Source organism: Tyto alba, unplaced genomic scaffold (assembly GCF_018691265.1).
Source record: "Tyto alba isolate M040663 unplaced genomic scaffold, T.alba_DEE_v4.0 Super-Scaffold_21, whole genome shotgun sequence".
Taxonomy (NCBI): Eukaryota; Metazoa; Chordata; class Aves; order Strigiformes; family Tytonidae; genus Tyto; species Tyto alba.
In genome coordinates, this window is record NW_024881295.1 from 402,869 (window position 1) to 418,768 (window position 15,900).

Consider the following 15,900-nt stretch of genomic DNA (forward strand, 5'->3'; position numbering starts at 1 on the left):
TCTTTTCTTAAGCGTCTCTCTGCCTATGCTCACTCTTTGTCCTGTGTGAACATGTGCTGCAAGGACTCAGTGTCAGCTCCTGGTGAGACCTCTGTGTGTGTGAGTGGAATCTGGTGCCAGCTCCTGGGGTCAGACACCCCTGGCCTGTGGTGCCAGTGACTGGAACAAGCAGAGTCTCAGTGTCAGCTACTGGAGCCAGCGGGGGTGTTGAACCCCCAGCCACTGGGCCAGGAAGGGTGTCTGTTCCCGAAACCAGCTGTTGTGGGGACAGTGTGAGCAAGGCGAGCAAGGAACTCAGGGCCACTGGAGAGGGTCCATGGGTCACTGTCCATATGCCTGGTGCCAGCCACTGGGGGAAGAGTCTGTGTCTTCCCCAGTTCTGGTGTGACTGGGGTGCGCCTGCATATTCACCAGCAACCTTTAAGCTGGACTAGCTGGTGAGTAGGGGGGCCTACAGTCTGGGCCGGGGTCCCTCAGTCCATTTGCTATGCAAGGTGTGTTTTTTGGGAAAAAAAAAAATAAATCTGACCCCCACTGTGACTTGCTGACATAGGCTTTTCTACTCTGTAAATGGCAGAAATCAGGTCAGTTAATTGATCAGTAATGTAAGCAGCCTCTTTCTGCTAAACAAAAACAAAAAAATATGCAGGCAAGCAAACACATTCTTATTTAAGCTACTCAGAGATTATGCCTCTAAACTCCCTCAGTAATTCTGCAGGGTTGTGGCAGCAGAGGAGAATAAGAAGCACAGGAGAATCAAACACATTACAAAGGATTCCATCTGTGACCCCCCCAATGTTTTGGTGACTTGGCAAGAGCAGATGGCTACACTGGAGCAGACCTATGCTGTTTTGGGAGTCTGCTGTTTTGGACAGTGACTAATAGTAATCATAGTTACAACACTGGCGGACATATAGATTAACAGAATTTTAAGACTGATGTACTCATCAGATGTACAGTTTGTATAGGCAACTGAGAAGCACACCAATTATGGATGAGTCTTCTTCCTGAAGGCAACCTTCACCTATGTGGACTGCACAAACGCACTTTAGCCTTCCTGCTATGATCTTGTGTGCTGATAATGGCTTAAAAAGGACCAGAGTTGTCCTCAAACTACCAGCTGAACCAGCATACAACGTACTCCTGGAATTTAAGTCACTTACTCCAGCCAGTACATTAGGTATCTCATCATCTAACTTGCATGTGAGGGTACTGGGACATCTGTTAAAAACTAAAGCTACATTCTTTTGTTTCTGCAGACTTTAACTTAAAAACAAAAGTTTGTACAAATTGACACTATAAATGAAGACAGATGGTCTCCCAAACTGCTTTGGATGAATGAGATCTGTTCAGCAATAACTGAGTACACACCCATTCTAAAAAGCAAAGCTGTCACAGGAGGCCACTATGATATAGAAGTAAGAACAGCTCATACTGAAGTGTTGTGCCTATGTGAAAACATTCTGCCACAATAATAATTTAGTCAGAAAGCTTTACCTCAGATCAGGATATGATAAATAACAGAAGAATTTTGCTTTTGCTAAAAGTAATTAAACAATTACTTTTATTGAGTTAGGCTAAAGCTATTGTTAGTACAACGATCCAAATTTTAAGAAAAGTAAAAGAATTTACTAGTGGGAAAAGGGGGGAATTGATCTGAGGAAACACCAACCCAACAGCCCCCCCCCCCTTGGGATGCTCACCAGATGGTCCATATCACAGGGCGGTAACTCCTTTGCAGTGGACTGAGAAAGAACAGGACGGGCCATCCCTGGTATCCCTTGTCCTTGAGGTAAGAGAGGAACTGAAACCGCTGAGCCAGAAAGACAAAGGAGCTGCAAATTAGCCCAGACCTGAAGGACAAGGTGTACGTGACCACAGGACTGAGTTTGTGCAGAAGGAAGGGTCAGCGAGCGAACACGGTGAAGAAGACTACGGGCCTTCATCTGCAGCCCCCTGCCCACGACCCCCAGGGAGCACTGCGCAGGCGCGACGGGAGAAATCTGGGGTGGGGGGTATGTTAATGATTTCTCAGAACTAATTGTAATATTCCCTCCCTATCCTTAGAGTAGTGATGCATATGTATTAGAGTAGATGAACATGGAACCATTTATACAATAACAGGGAGCCCCTTTGGCTCCAGAGGGCGTGCCATTGCACCCAGCGCTGTATTCTTTGCTCCACTGACTTTGTCCCCAATAAAACCTTTTTTTTTATATATACGTGGGCTTGTTTCTCACAAGGACATGCTGTCTGTAAAAAGACAATGGAGCATAAAGTTTCACTACATGAAATAGTAACAGAAAATAGCCAGTTTCTTGACCCAGAAATCAGACCAAATCCCTTTTCTTTAATGCTCTGTAGTCCAAGAAATTATTTTCCTCCTATTCTCTCTCATTGTTCCTTTTATTAAGTCCAACTATTTCTTGTATTGGCCACTTGTAGAGTTACAGTAATAATCTCCCCTTGTCAACAAAAGGATGGCTACTTTACAGATACCCTCAGTATCAAGATTCATCAGGACAAAAATGGACACCAGAAAGCAGAACAGTATATTAAAAGCGCAGCTGAAACTATAACTGTACAGTGATTTGGTAAGATTAAGATACTTCCATTCAAGTGAGTTAAGTAGTAAACAAGATACCACCACACAAACAACTGGAAAAGTCAGGAAAATTAGTATAGATTATGGTATTTTGTGTTCATGAGACACACAAAAAAAGAACATGTTTCTTAACTAAAATATCAGTTCAGACCTCAGAAGAAATAAAAGCCCAAATAAAATGAAGAACAGCACATATATGCTTCATAAAATGTATGTTCTGTAGAATACTGTATAAGAATAAAAAGGAGTCAGTAATATACAAATTCCCTGTGTGATTTGCTATTAAATATTTCATACAATGTGGGGAACAATGTGCCTTTTACACAGCTAGCATAGCGGTGAATTGAACACAAATCATGTTTACGACAGGAGAACCTGGAGTTCCCAACTGGGATCAGAGATCATACTCGCTGTTGCACCAACATAAAGGAAAATGCATCTTAGCCCTAGACAGTTTAGGAGGAGAAGCAAAAGGAAAAGCTGCCATGAAATTACAAATACAGACACCCAACTTGTGCAAGATCCACTGACAGTCAAAGATAACAGCACTAAGGAGGAGGAACAGATGTTTTGCATCTTCAGCTATAATGCCAGATAGTAGTCATATTCTGCTTCTAGTTCCATAGGTTTAATGTGATTTTGAGCAGACTTGGTCATGCCAGCTGCAGTGCCTTTTAAATACAACGGATCTTAAACATAACGTTTGATCCAAAAAGTCCATTAGCAATTCCATGACAGACTAACACAGATTATTCTGCATCTGCCATAATTATATATTTCTGTAAGGATTTGTTACTGGTAGTAGCCAAAGCAGCCTGAAAGGCTTCCACTTAGACCTTGTTTTACTCTACCTTAGTCCTCCTTAGGTCCTTTAACACACACTAGGGATACAATTTTGTAGGACATGGCTTAACATTTCAGTGCATTTTACTGAAGCAACCCCTTCTTCAGGCTCTTCATGTATTTAGGTACCCAGGTTTGTTCTTTACCCAAATACCGTCCGTCTCTTTTGCTCTTTCTACATGTGAAAAACACACTTTAACTTCACAACTATACCTGTTAGGAAAACCCGATCAACACGTGTTACTGAAAGCTTTCTATTAAAGTGTTTAAAACTTAAAGGATGGCATATTTTGAAATTTTCATTGTTAGTTTAACTGTATTATTTCCAGTAAAATTAATCTAAACATCGTCTTCAGTAACAAAAAGTAGACAAGCACTGAGTACTACGTAAGCCCTGACCAAGAATCACAGTAGCATAGCAGCTGCATGAATGTTAGTGCATGCACATGCACACTATAACAAGAGGGCAAAAATTCTATAGAATAAGAATTCAGAAAGGTGTATGGACCTGCTGATATCTCAACACTGAGCTCAGCAATTACATACCAAACAATTAACCACAAAAGCTTATGTGTATCACTTCCATCAAAACCAAAGTCCAACACCTAGTGCAAGGATTTTGCAATTTTGCAAATATATGATTAAATCTTTACAAGTATGTAACTGTAGCTTACCGTAAAAGGTACCTAAAGTTAAACATAACAGCTTTGGTTAACTTTATAGCTCCTTCATCAGTTTTCTCCAGATCATTTTTTCTATGGGTTTAGAATCCAAACTAAGAGACCTCCAAACACAGAGCAATGTGTACTACAGACACAGACATATGCACACATGTAGCCAAGTTCCCTGGGGTTTTTTTTGGTTGCTGTTATTTTTATGTTCTACAGACAATCTTCATAAAAGATTGGTATCATCATATGTATACTATATTATGGGTATATTTCTACCACATGAATAAATACTTGTAATATATTTTAAAAAAACAAAACATAAATCTTGCCTTTGAAAACTTACCAATGCCCAATATATTTAAGGCTCACTAAGCAACTGCAAATTTGTAATAATCTCTATATTTGAAAAACACATTAGTAAAGTTTACGTATTTTTAAAAACAGTTCAACAGTCTTTCTTAAATGTTCAACAGCTTCCCTCTTCCATAAACATATGCTAGCTTTTCTTTCACCTCTCTCCTTTCATGCTTCATGTTTTTATGTTGTGGTCTTTACAAAAGGAACAAAAGTATCAAAAAGACTCAAATAATATTCAGTTCAGTTCTTTTTAAACTTAACAGAATTCTATTAAGTACTCAGGGTAGATTTGATTGGCATCAAAGATAACAAAGATCTTTGGGTTCCAGGTATTATCCACGCAGCTGTCATATAAGTTCACAAAACTTCCATCTTTTGAAGGAGGCCTCATGTATTTTGAATCACCATTGATATAGTCACCAGTTAATACACGAGCGAGAAACATAACTTTATCTGGTCTTTGCAAATAAGGCTGCAGATTCACACCATGAATTTGGAAAGTATCTCCATGCTTCATGTCCTCTTTGCAGAAGCGACTGGAATATGATGCATCTCTTGCAAAATAGGTCCCTTTCAAATAAAAAAAATCCGATGACATTCTTATCAAGACAATTTAACTACTAGAGCATGGATACAGGTATCAAGATGATGAAAAATGTCCTTTCCTGTTCATTAACAATGCAATTTTTTTTTTTTCTCTAAATCATTAGATTATAGCAACATGACTGAATATTTTTAGTCGGAACGTTTTAGTAGGGAGATGGTCTTGTGATCAACACTACTTTGCTGGGCATCCCCTCCCCACACTCCCTGGTCCTACCAGCCAGTCGCGACAATTACATTCCTTACTGCATCCTAACTTTCTTAACTACATTTGCTGTAAAATCAGAGCTATATTAAACAGGGAGTAAATCACAAAGAACATACTATAGGGAACACTTAATGTTGAACTGTTAAGATTACCAAACTGTTGTATGTGACAAAAATACTGACCTTTTCCATATACAGCAGCATGCATTCCATTTATTCTCCAGTCAAAGTTATGAATACATATTGCTTCTACAAATTCATTACTGGTGCCATGAAATAACATCTGCTCATTAATAGCTGGGACACCTCTTTTCTTCTTTAGTTGAGCTTTCTTCCTACAAAGAACACATAATACAGCATTACAAACATCTGTACAACCAAATTAAATTACTACTCTGAAAACACTGCAGAGGGGACAGACCCAAAACATTCCATACGTTTCACTTTCACAAGTGTCTAGATGATTCTAGATTTTAAACAGATCAGAATTCTTAAGACACCTTTTTAGAAATCACACACTCTGGATGTTGTGGACTATTTTCAAAAGTAATCCAAGATTAGGAAAAAAGTCTTTTATACCAATTTTATCAATGTTGTTCATTTAGCATTAGTTTCATTTTCTGCAGATACATTTTTAAGAGAAAGGTACTTTTCCCGCTCCACCTACTTAAATAGTATGGTGGGAGGGATAAAGTCAGTGGATTATAAAGTATAATTACCCAGGTAAACCAGCAAAAATATTAAAAATAAAATTACCTGTATTTTTAGGTGAAATTATTTCACTATGATAATTTTATAATGGTTTTCTAAATTTATGGTTTGCATACTTCCTGAAACAGGTAAGGCATTCATGACAGGTTTACATTAGTCTAGAATTTTGAAAAAAACTTATACTACAGGTGAACCTATATTACAGTCTCATGGACAGAAGGCCGTGGCATACCTTCAATTACAGAACTGATGTCGTTTCCATCAGTTTTTTTTAACTGACTGTCATCTGGGTTTTCCTAAGATCCATGAAGAAGTGGACACTCAATTTGTATCTAAATCACTGAGCTGTTCATAGTTATGATCCCTTGACTGTCCAGACAAAAATAAGTCAGAGTGCATCATAGCTTTGTTCTTGTCTATGTACCTGAATTTTCTTCTCATAAAAGCCAGAGTGCATGGGGCAGTGTGCTACATACTTGCGTTTATCAGGCATATACTTAGGTTTACCAAATTAAGCAATCGGCTTATAACTGGAGTGCACACCTGAACTGGGGAAGTGTTCTCAGGGCCTACAGTTTAGATGTAGTCTGAGGAAGTCTAATCAATCAGGTATGGGGAAAAAGGCAGTTAATATTCTTCATCATATTAACGGCATGATGCTGCAACTGAAAATCTTGGAGTTCTTAGCTTGAAAGATGTGTTTATTCTGTTTTATTTTTCAGCTTGCTTTTTTTCTCCTCCATTTAGTGCAAACTAAAATAACTGCGTCTTGGCAACTTCATTTTTTTGGTGTTTTTTTCCCCTAAAACTGCTTTCCAAATCAGAAGAATATCAGTAGAACCTCAAGGGCATCTGGGAGATTTCACTAATAATCTCATTTGTGACATCTTGTGTCAAAGGCAGAGAGGTTCCAGGCACTCAAGTTCCACTCTGTTAACTACTCAACAAATCCCAGGACCCATGATTCCCTGCATCTTGAGAAAACTACCTGTGTAAGGCAACACTGCTGAGCTAAGGCTGAACATTTGAAATTTTTCAATCAGCATCCCTTTATCATTGGCTGCTGATCTCTGACAATGTGTAAGGTAGCCTACAGTAACTTCTCTTGAAATAGGGGAACAGCACAAATTTACAGAAAAGGTATATAATCAATCGTCCAAAAATGTTCTGTAACATCTTTGCTATCTCCAACTAGTTGATTTCATAATACCAATTTAAAACTGTCATTAATATGGGAACAGGCAAACATGTTTTGACCACAGTGATGCAAATAATCATTCAAGCAATGTTTGAATTTAGTCACTGACCTTATGAATGAAATAAAACACTTGCTCAAATCCACAAAAGTTTAAGTAGCAATTGTTCTTCATAAGTAGTGGAATATGCTGATCACACTGGGAAGCTGGATTTGCAGAATGCAGAAATGCCACAGAAGGACTTTCTGCTGATTTGGAACAGAAACGGAGGAGTCCAACTACTACAAAAAACCACTGTCTTAGCACTTTCCACCAGCAGTGACAAGCTAATCCAGTAAACCAAAATGAAGTTGATCTACCACTCAGAAGGCTCCCATACAGCTAGTTCATTCAAATGAGAAAGCTAAAGCAAAACTAAACACCCAGAGATACGCTCTTTGTACATATGCAAGTACTCAAGCTGTTTATAAAGACAGTCAGCAAATCTCATTGAGCAAGCACCATTTTCTACTTGCTGTATTCCTCTACAGCTTCAAACTCCAAAATATGTTAGACTAAAATTCATCTTCTGTCAATTTCACTTTCCTACATGGGACACCAAAATAACTTCTAGTGAATTGGAAATGCTGGAATACCTACTTCTTTGTAACATACTACTGGGCAATAATTTCTATACCAGTGTGTGTAAGCCCATCTACTCCAAGGCTGTATTTTACCCTCAGCAGAAAAGCAGCTAAGCCTCAACTGCATACACTTATTCTAGCAATTTTCATTGTTACTTGTATTTTTTTTAACACTGGAAAAAAGTTTTAAAACTGATATTGCTTTTCTCCATATACTATTATACCGTACAGGTACTAAAAAGTACCTTCTTTCGTAGTTAGTTATACGGCAACACTGTAATACTCCTGACGTATGAAATTCTAATTTCCATTCTCAGTCTCGTACCTTGAGAATATTCTAGCACAGCATCCATAGATTCAGAGTTCTTAAACCATGAATTCTACTCACTGACTAGCTAGGAAAACTAGTACACTCTCTCCAAATGACATCAGTTCCTAAGCTAAGCAAAAAGGTCATCTTCTGCCCCGCCCCTAGAGACTCAAAGGATATTTACAATTTTGTCTATTTACAATTCATATTCTCAAAAACTAAGATTGGTATTAAGATGGTATAAATACACCTCTGCAGAAACTTATTTGTAGAAATGTAGATATTGAAACAGAAGGCCAAGCATGTGAGCCTTAATACTTAAACAAGCAAATATAACCAAACAGATCTGTAATGAAGAAAAGGCTAACTCTCTTAACCAAGAACTTAAATTCATTTCCTTATGCATATTAATGATATAGCTTTTAATTAATAAATTACATATCTTTCAAAAAATCATACAACTTATGCAAAATTTTAATATACATTTCCTTATTTCCTCATTATTTAACTTAGTTCAGTTGGTTTTAATAGCGTAATCCATCTTTAAAGCTGATTCCAATAGGTACTCCTTAGAGGCTACACAAGTAACTTTTGCCAAATGCAACTGCTTAAGATTGATACTATGAAGTAAGTGGAAACAGAACTCTGCACTTCCTACTTCTTCCAGGCTAGCACAATATGAAGAAAGAAAAGCAGAGAACTTAGAAAAAGCTTTTGTAGCATACTAAAGAAATTACATTAATACGTGCTAATTGGTCACTTAATTCTGTCCTAGGTTTTATAAAGTTGAGAAGTTAAACAAGCCACATATACTAATTTGCTTTGTTCACTAAAAATTAAAAATAATACAAGCCTGTCAAGGACTTGTTTTACGTAAAGCTTATTTTTGTTCTCCTTACTTCACTGTAAGTATCATAGGCATCTACCACTTGGACATCCTCAACATCTTTAATGCACTGGTTTTATTTGTGCTACATCTAATGCATTTCTACATTTCTGCACTTGCAGCAGTTACAGTCCTGAAAATGGGATTTTGAATACAGAAGAATGCAAATAAGAAATTTTGTAAAAAGATAAAAAGTAACACTTATTTTCATTAATAATAAAAGCAATTAAACATATTTCTGCTTCATGCCTTCAAGATTTGCTCAGTAAACAATCCTAAGACTCTTGGTTTTTAGAAATAATCTCACCTGCAAAAAAACTCCCACAAGTCTAGATTTTGTATTCTCTTAATTCTTTTAATTCGGTGGCTATCCATTGTTTTTCCAAAGAGACTAGAAACTTCATTATATTCATTTGTTTTCTTTTGCAATGGAATAAGCTGGAAAAAAAGAGGTTAGTACAATTTCAATTTGATGCAATATTTCATTATGATGTGTTTTTGACCAACTTGCATACCAGCTCTTACCTGATATGGCTCCTCAGTATTTACATTCTCCCAGTGTGAAGGCATAGGGATAGCCTCATTTTCACAGATGAAACTTCAAACAAAAAAAGGTAAAAACACATCATATCAAAGGCATGAGGCATTTTCTTACTGTCAAACTCCTGCTCCCAACAATATGGTACACAAAAAACCCCAGAACTTACACGAAACTAATTAGGTTTTTAATTCAAACAAAGGCTGTTGTCAGCAGGTAAGATTAGAAGGCAAGAGGTCTTATTTTTTATTCAAATTCTGGCTTAGGTTTTTATAAATAAACCATAGTAATTAACAGCTTTAATATACCATCTATCCAACAAAAGCTAGAAAGACAAATCAGAAGAAGTGGTCAGAAAGCTCAAAATCATCAAGAAAGCAACACTAATTTAGAAATGTGAGAGTGTAGATACATCTTGGACATTCCAAACTATGAGGAATTACAACTTGCCTAAGCCTCTGGAAACTGAGTCCTCATATTTAAAAGCATCACATTAGAAATACACACCTGAAAATTATAGTTGAATTTTATTTTTTTTTTTAAAAAAAACCTAAACCCTCACAAAAAGAAGTTTTTTAAGCATATACACCACACACATAGCAGCTTTTAAGTCTTAAAACTGGGACTAAATTAAGCAATCTCCTGAAAGTAAAGAATGGTGTCATCACATGGAAAAAGGGTACTGAATACAATTATTCAAGAAACAAAAAACACAAGCAAATTGCCACATTATTGCATGCACTCTTCAACAGATACCCATTAAATAAATAGCTGACACTTCAAAAAAACAGTCCTTCTTGAATATCAGTATAAAAAGATTGCTACTACATTTCTTATTAAAAATGCCAAATTTCTTTTTGAAAGTATAACCAGACTACAATTCAGAACTATATTCCTTTTCTATGAAGCTATTTGGGGAAAAAAACCCACATATCCCATATAGTCAATTTTACCTGTGATAGTATCACTGCATAGATCAGTTTATTGTTTAGTATCAGATTTACACAAGCACATCTTTACATCTAATGACCAATCAAATTATAAGAAACTTACAATCTAAAGCAATTAAACTCATAAAACAACCTGCAGGGGGTTTGATGCAATTTCTTGTAATTTCAAATCATTTTAGAGTAAATGATTAAAACATACAGGCAAGAAAATAGAAATCTTTTTTGCTGTTACAATAATACTTCTAAATAATTTATGAAGTCATTATTACAATGGAACAAACTACTCCTATTTTTTGCTGCTGCTTCTCCACAACAATTCTGATTCAACAGGTATTTACAGCAAGGGACTCCAATGGCTGAAGTCAGGCACAGCTTTCAGAACCTTGCCAAAGGAAATCAGTATTCCACAACAGAAACTACACGTTCTTTACTTTCTCAGAAAAAAAGATAAAAAGCAAACTAAAAATTCTTTTCTCACTCTTTTCCTCTGAAATGTCTTTTCTTCACTCGACTAGCTCTCCCACCTCAGTTCAGCTCTCAAATTATTTGATGTAAAAATTAAATAGAAATATTTTTTCTTTCATTTTACTTTGAAAAATCAGGAATAAAATAAAAATAAGGAGCCTTCCTTTTATTTCCTTACCTGAAAGCACTGATAGAAAAGGGAGCTCGTTTTATTGGACGTTGCTTAAGGGTAGTTAGGTTGGTTTGTTTCATCACTGAGCATAAAACAAGAGTTAGGATGAAAGTTTCTGGAATGCATCTATAGCATATGAAACATTTAAGTGTCTTTAAAATAACATCACTACCCCCACAGTTGCTTGACAGGAATTCCTATTTCAACAATTAACAAATCAGCATTTTCGATAAATGTTTCTAAATACAGGCCTCAGACTCACTGTCATTTAAACGAGTTGGCAAAATGTGCAAAAATTACATAAACAAAATGTTTATTGTTAAAATACCCATCTAACACTCAGCTCCACTAAATCACTGGCAAAGCTTCCACTGACTTTAATACAACTAGGATGACAAAGCACATTACTACTATCCTTAATGCAAGACATCATGAGTTACAAACAGCAACATACAAATTATTGCTTAGTATTTGCATTAATGTTTTTATTCTGAATGCAAAACAAAACTTTTTCAAACAGACATTTCAACACAAGTAAGCATAAAACTCCTTGTATTGGTACATACTACTTTACTCGCAGTACATCCATGTTTTACCCTGTCCCCATTTTCTGTATTTGAAATACTATTATTTTCTTTGATTTGGAAAAGGCTTCTATTTAAGCATAGTGCTGTTTCATAATTAAATCAGAAAATAAACAATCTATGGATTGAAAAGAAAAAAAATAAAAAGGAAGTCATTAGAACACACCTTTGAAAAAAGGACAAATTAATTTATAATTAATGTACATATTAGAATCCTGTAAGAGTCTGTAATTTACAAGCATGGTATAAATGAAACCTTTACAGTCTACTAGAAAATCCTTTTGCCTATCACCTTGTTATTCTGGCAACAGAATTGGCTTCAACCACCTGATGAATTATAAAATCACTTTAATGCCAGTATTTTGCAGAAAGCTTCTTTCCTATCAATGTTTCTTATACAGAAGTTTTTCAAGCTTGCCAGCAGTTGCACATTAAAGAAAAAAGGTTCAAACTTCCCAGTCTCATAGGTGTATGCTACATACCACCTACAGCTGAGTTAAGTGGCAGTAACATGATGGAGAACTACTAAACAAGACATGCTACTTTATTAGTAAACTACACTAGAAAACGCAACAGGGGAGCTGCTTCTAAAAACTTCTATGTACTTTTCAGTACAGAATACATTTCCAATCACAAGTTTTTGCACTAGATACGAGGACAGTAATTCGCTGTATGAACAAATGAACTGGTATATCTGGTATCTTTTATTTAAATTTACTCTGTGAAAAGATACATACCTGAAAAGTCTAGCATGTAGTTAAATTTAGCAGTAGTAAAAGAAACAGAACCATGTGGGTTTGTTTGGAAGCTCCTTTCGATATCTTCACTGCTAACAGAGCAATGACTGTTTGAATCAGTCTTCAAAATAAATGAAAAAGCACATTTAGACAAATTCAGCAACAGATAATTTGATGTATGGAATTCATCAGAGATAATATAACTTCACAGGTATTTACCTGAAACATATGCCATTTACCACACTCAGCCAAATAAAACCAGCCCCACTGGGTATCAGAGGTATCCATTTCTTCAGCTGAACTTTCCACCTTTGGAAAAAAATCTTCTGATGTCCTTTGAAGCATTTCCTGAAATATTCACACACATAGACAAAAAAGTTGATACTGTTTGCAAAAATGTATTATTTGAGAAATTCATAAAAAAGCAAAATAAAACAACTTTGCAGTACTTAAAACCCTGGCAGGTAGAGGGAGTATTTTTTTTCTCTTTTTCAGAGAAAAATTCTCAATTTGCTATTTATCCAGTATTATCCTTTAAGTTAAACATTTTAAAAACTCTCTCAATGTCCATAAGTGTGCCGGTAAAAGCAAGAGCTGTAGGCTTTATCAGACCAAAGAGGGGTGCTAAATTTCATACTGATGTTTATATGACCAAGGCCATTCATATACACAACAGGCTCCAAGTACCACTCAGGAACGGGGTGTTTGGGCTATATCTGATAGCTTGATGAAAACATCTACTAGGTACTCACCAACAGTAAACAAATTAGACTGGATATCAGAAGTTGTTAGGGAAAAAATTTTAAAACTAAGACAAAGAATATAATTATTTAATCATGCAAGTTCACAGTGCATTATTCTTCAACACTGCATGAAGGTTTGTTTGACCTCTAATGCACCCACTTAAAATTGACACAGTAAAATTGCTGGTACTCTATACTTGTAATTAGAGAGAAAGTTCACAGCAAAAGCCAGTGTAGCTTCCACACAAGCAATGACTACCATAGTTAGGGTTCTGCAGGACGGAAGAAAAAGGACTGAGGAAGGATATAACAGAGGTCTACAAAATCGTAACAAAACTGAATAGGGAAAAACAAATCGCATTTTCTTCCAACATAAGAAAGAGACATGTATCAAAGGCTGCACATGTGAAGTTCAAAACAAGTTAAAGAGAAACCTCTTCATAAAACAGACAAATCTACAGAATTCTTTTTCATGGTGTGCTGTGGATGCTGCAAGTTTATGGAAGTTCAAAAAGCAGACAGGCAAGTTTAAGCCTACCAAGAACTATGCTGGAATACCTTCAGAAGAACAGTCTCTCACAGATTTCAGCTTTTCCTTCATTCATCAATAAAATCCTGAAAACTCTGAAAATACTTGATTATACTTGCATGTATCTCCTAACACGTATGACCTCTGTGCCACTCCCCACCCCAGCAAAAATTCTAAGTAGGTTGGGGAATCTTTCAGAGAAAGAAGCTCATCCTACTCCCAGAAGTCAGCAATTCATCCACTCTAACTGCTTAACCAAGACTGGCACTCTTCCAACAATTTCCTCAACTTAACTTTTGCTTCCAAGAAGTGGAACACCTTCCACGCTTATGCTGTGCTGGAGGGCAACCCAGCCTTCAGAATAAACTATTTACTAAGGAGACAGTTATTCCCATAGTTTTCAAAAATGTTACATTCAATCCATGTGTCACATGGTCACAAAGTCCAGGGAAAGCAGGTAGATTCCAGAATACTCAGAAGTATTGAAGAAGGACCAAAATGCAATGAAAACAAGGTAACTGTTCACAAAGGTGATACAACTCCAAAATGCTTGAAGGGAATCGATCGATTTATTGATGAATTTAAAATCAAACCCACACCATTTATAAGGAACAAGCAGCTTTTTGTCCAAAAGCTGTATTGCCACGTTTTTTCCAGAAGTACTTGCAAGTCTGAATGATAAGCACGCTTTACAGCATGTAGAATCACAGAATGGTTTGGGCTGGAAGGGAACTTAAAAGCTCATCTAGTCCAACCCTCCCCTCCCCTGCCATGGACGAGGACATCTGACATCTTTGACTAGATCAGTTTGCTCAAAGCCCCATCCAGCCTGACTTTGTATATGTACACGGATGAGGCAGCCACAACTTCTCTGGGAAACCTCTTCCAGCTTCTCACCACCCTCACAGTAAAAAATACAGAAGCATCCTGATGGGCTAATCTGTCTGTCATCTTCTGCTGTCCACTTCCATTTGGTTGATTGTGCTTTACTGCCAAAGACTCTTTTGCCTACAAACATCAACTTTGTATGGTTCCCTGCTGGTAACAACAGCACTGATAAAGGACTCTGGCTCTTCCTTACAGAACAAGGCACCTGAGCAGGAGACTCGGTTGAGCTAAGAGTGCTGGGCTAGGGTGGGAAAGCGAGAACAGCATTAGCAGTAGTACAGGACACAACGTGAAATGACAACACTCTCTGCAGCCGTATCACCACTTACCCCCTCTGTGCTGCAGGGGACCACCGTTGCATTCACCCCCTTTACCGACCACCTCCAGAACTGATCCCATTAGAGCTCACGGACGCGGCAGAGTGGTCGATCTACGCACAGCACCAGTACCTCTCCAACTGGGTCGTAGGTTTCCCCAAAGATGGTGGCCTACGCCCCCCACCCCCTTCCCCGGCCTGGCAGCGCGCTCGCCGGCGGAGGCGAAGCGGGAGGGGAAGGGAAGCGGCCTGCGGGGCGCGCGTAGGACGGAGCCGGTCTGAGGAGGAAAAAGGCGGAAGGAGCGGCCGTTTCCCCCATCCCCCTCCCGCTCGCACTCACCGCATCGGCCGCCCAGCCCGGGCTCGCTCCCCACATGCTGCCCGGAAGGTGGGGAGGGGGGGTGGGAGGGGGAACGAGTACGGGACGGGCAGCAGGCGGAGCGCGTCGGCCTCCGGGCGCTTCCGTTAACGGCGGCAGGAGAAAGGGGCGGAGCAACAGCTGTTATAGGTCGCGAACGGCGGGTTCGTCACACAGAGGGGCGGGGTCTAGTATGGAAATGACGAGCAGGGTGGGCGAGGCCGGGAGGGGGTCACAGTCTGTCGTGCTGCGGGGGGGGTGGAGTACCTCGTACCGGGTGGAGCTGTGACCTGCCCGCCCGCCCGCCTCCTTCCTCCCCTCCGTGGGCGTGGGGCGCCCTGCCCGCTGTCGCCGTTGCTGTGACCGCCGCCTGCCAGTCTTGAGGGCTCTGGCGGTCTTTGCAGTGCCGCGGGGTGTCGGTACCGTTTTGGCGGTGAAGTGCTCTGGTGTGTCATGGATGAAAATAATGTGACACAGTTATGATTTAATAGCAACTCAGGGTTTATTAATGGTGTGGAGCAAAAGGTTGAATTTTAGCAGCATTTAATAATTGACCAATTTGAAGATTAACGAGGTGGTTTGGTAGAAAATGTGGTAATTAGAACACT

General features: G+C 38.4%; 1 protein-coding gene across 3 annotated transcripts; it reads right to left on the reverse strand.

The window, feature by feature from the left end:
* Window positions 1-2,330: 2,330 nt before the first annotated feature.
* On the reverse strand, window positions 2,331-15,405 carry PARP11 (poly(ADP-ribose) polymerase family member 11). Of its 3 annotated transcripts, none has more exons than XM_032985889.2 (8): window positions 15,275-15,405; window positions 12,678-12,806; window positions 12,459-12,579; window positions 11,144-11,219; window positions 9,538-9,610; window positions 9,320-9,450; window positions 5,470-5,621; window positions 2,331-5,046 (listed from the first exon to the last, which is right to left on the reverse strand). In XM_032985889.2, exons 1-8 carry the CDS (start codon window positions 15,308-15,310, stop codon window positions 4,733-4,735), a joined length of 1,032 nt encoding a protein of 343 aa, XP_032841780.1. In that variant the 5' UTR covers window positions 15,311-15,405; the 3' UTR covers window positions 2,331-4,732. The 3 variants fall into 3 exon arrangements, with proteins under 3 accessions (XP_032841780.1, XP_032841781.1, XP_032841782.1); XM_032985890.2 differs by having other exon boundaries at window positions 14,948-15,374; XM_032985891.2 differs by lacking the exons at window positions 12,459-12,579; window positions 15,275-15,405 and having other exon boundaries at window positions 12,678-12,797.
* Window positions 15,406-15,900: the final 495 nt, after the last annotated feature.

What these genes read in the sequence shown, in the direction of transcription:
- PARP11 (XM_032985889.2), bottom strand. Translation starts at nt 15,310, where the DNA reads ATGTGGGGAGCGAGCCCGGGCTGGGCGGCCGATGCG. An exon ending in CTACATGCTAGACTTTTCAG is followed by an intron (nt 11,220 to 12,458) that starts GTATGTATCTTT and finishes TTTTATGCTCAG; the next exon opens with TGATGAAACAAACCAACCTA. An exon ending in ATACTGAGGAGCCATATCAG is followed by an intron (nt 9,451 to 9,537) that starts GTAAGAGCTGGT and finishes CTTTTTTTCCAG; the next exon opens with CTTATTCCATTGCAAAAGAA.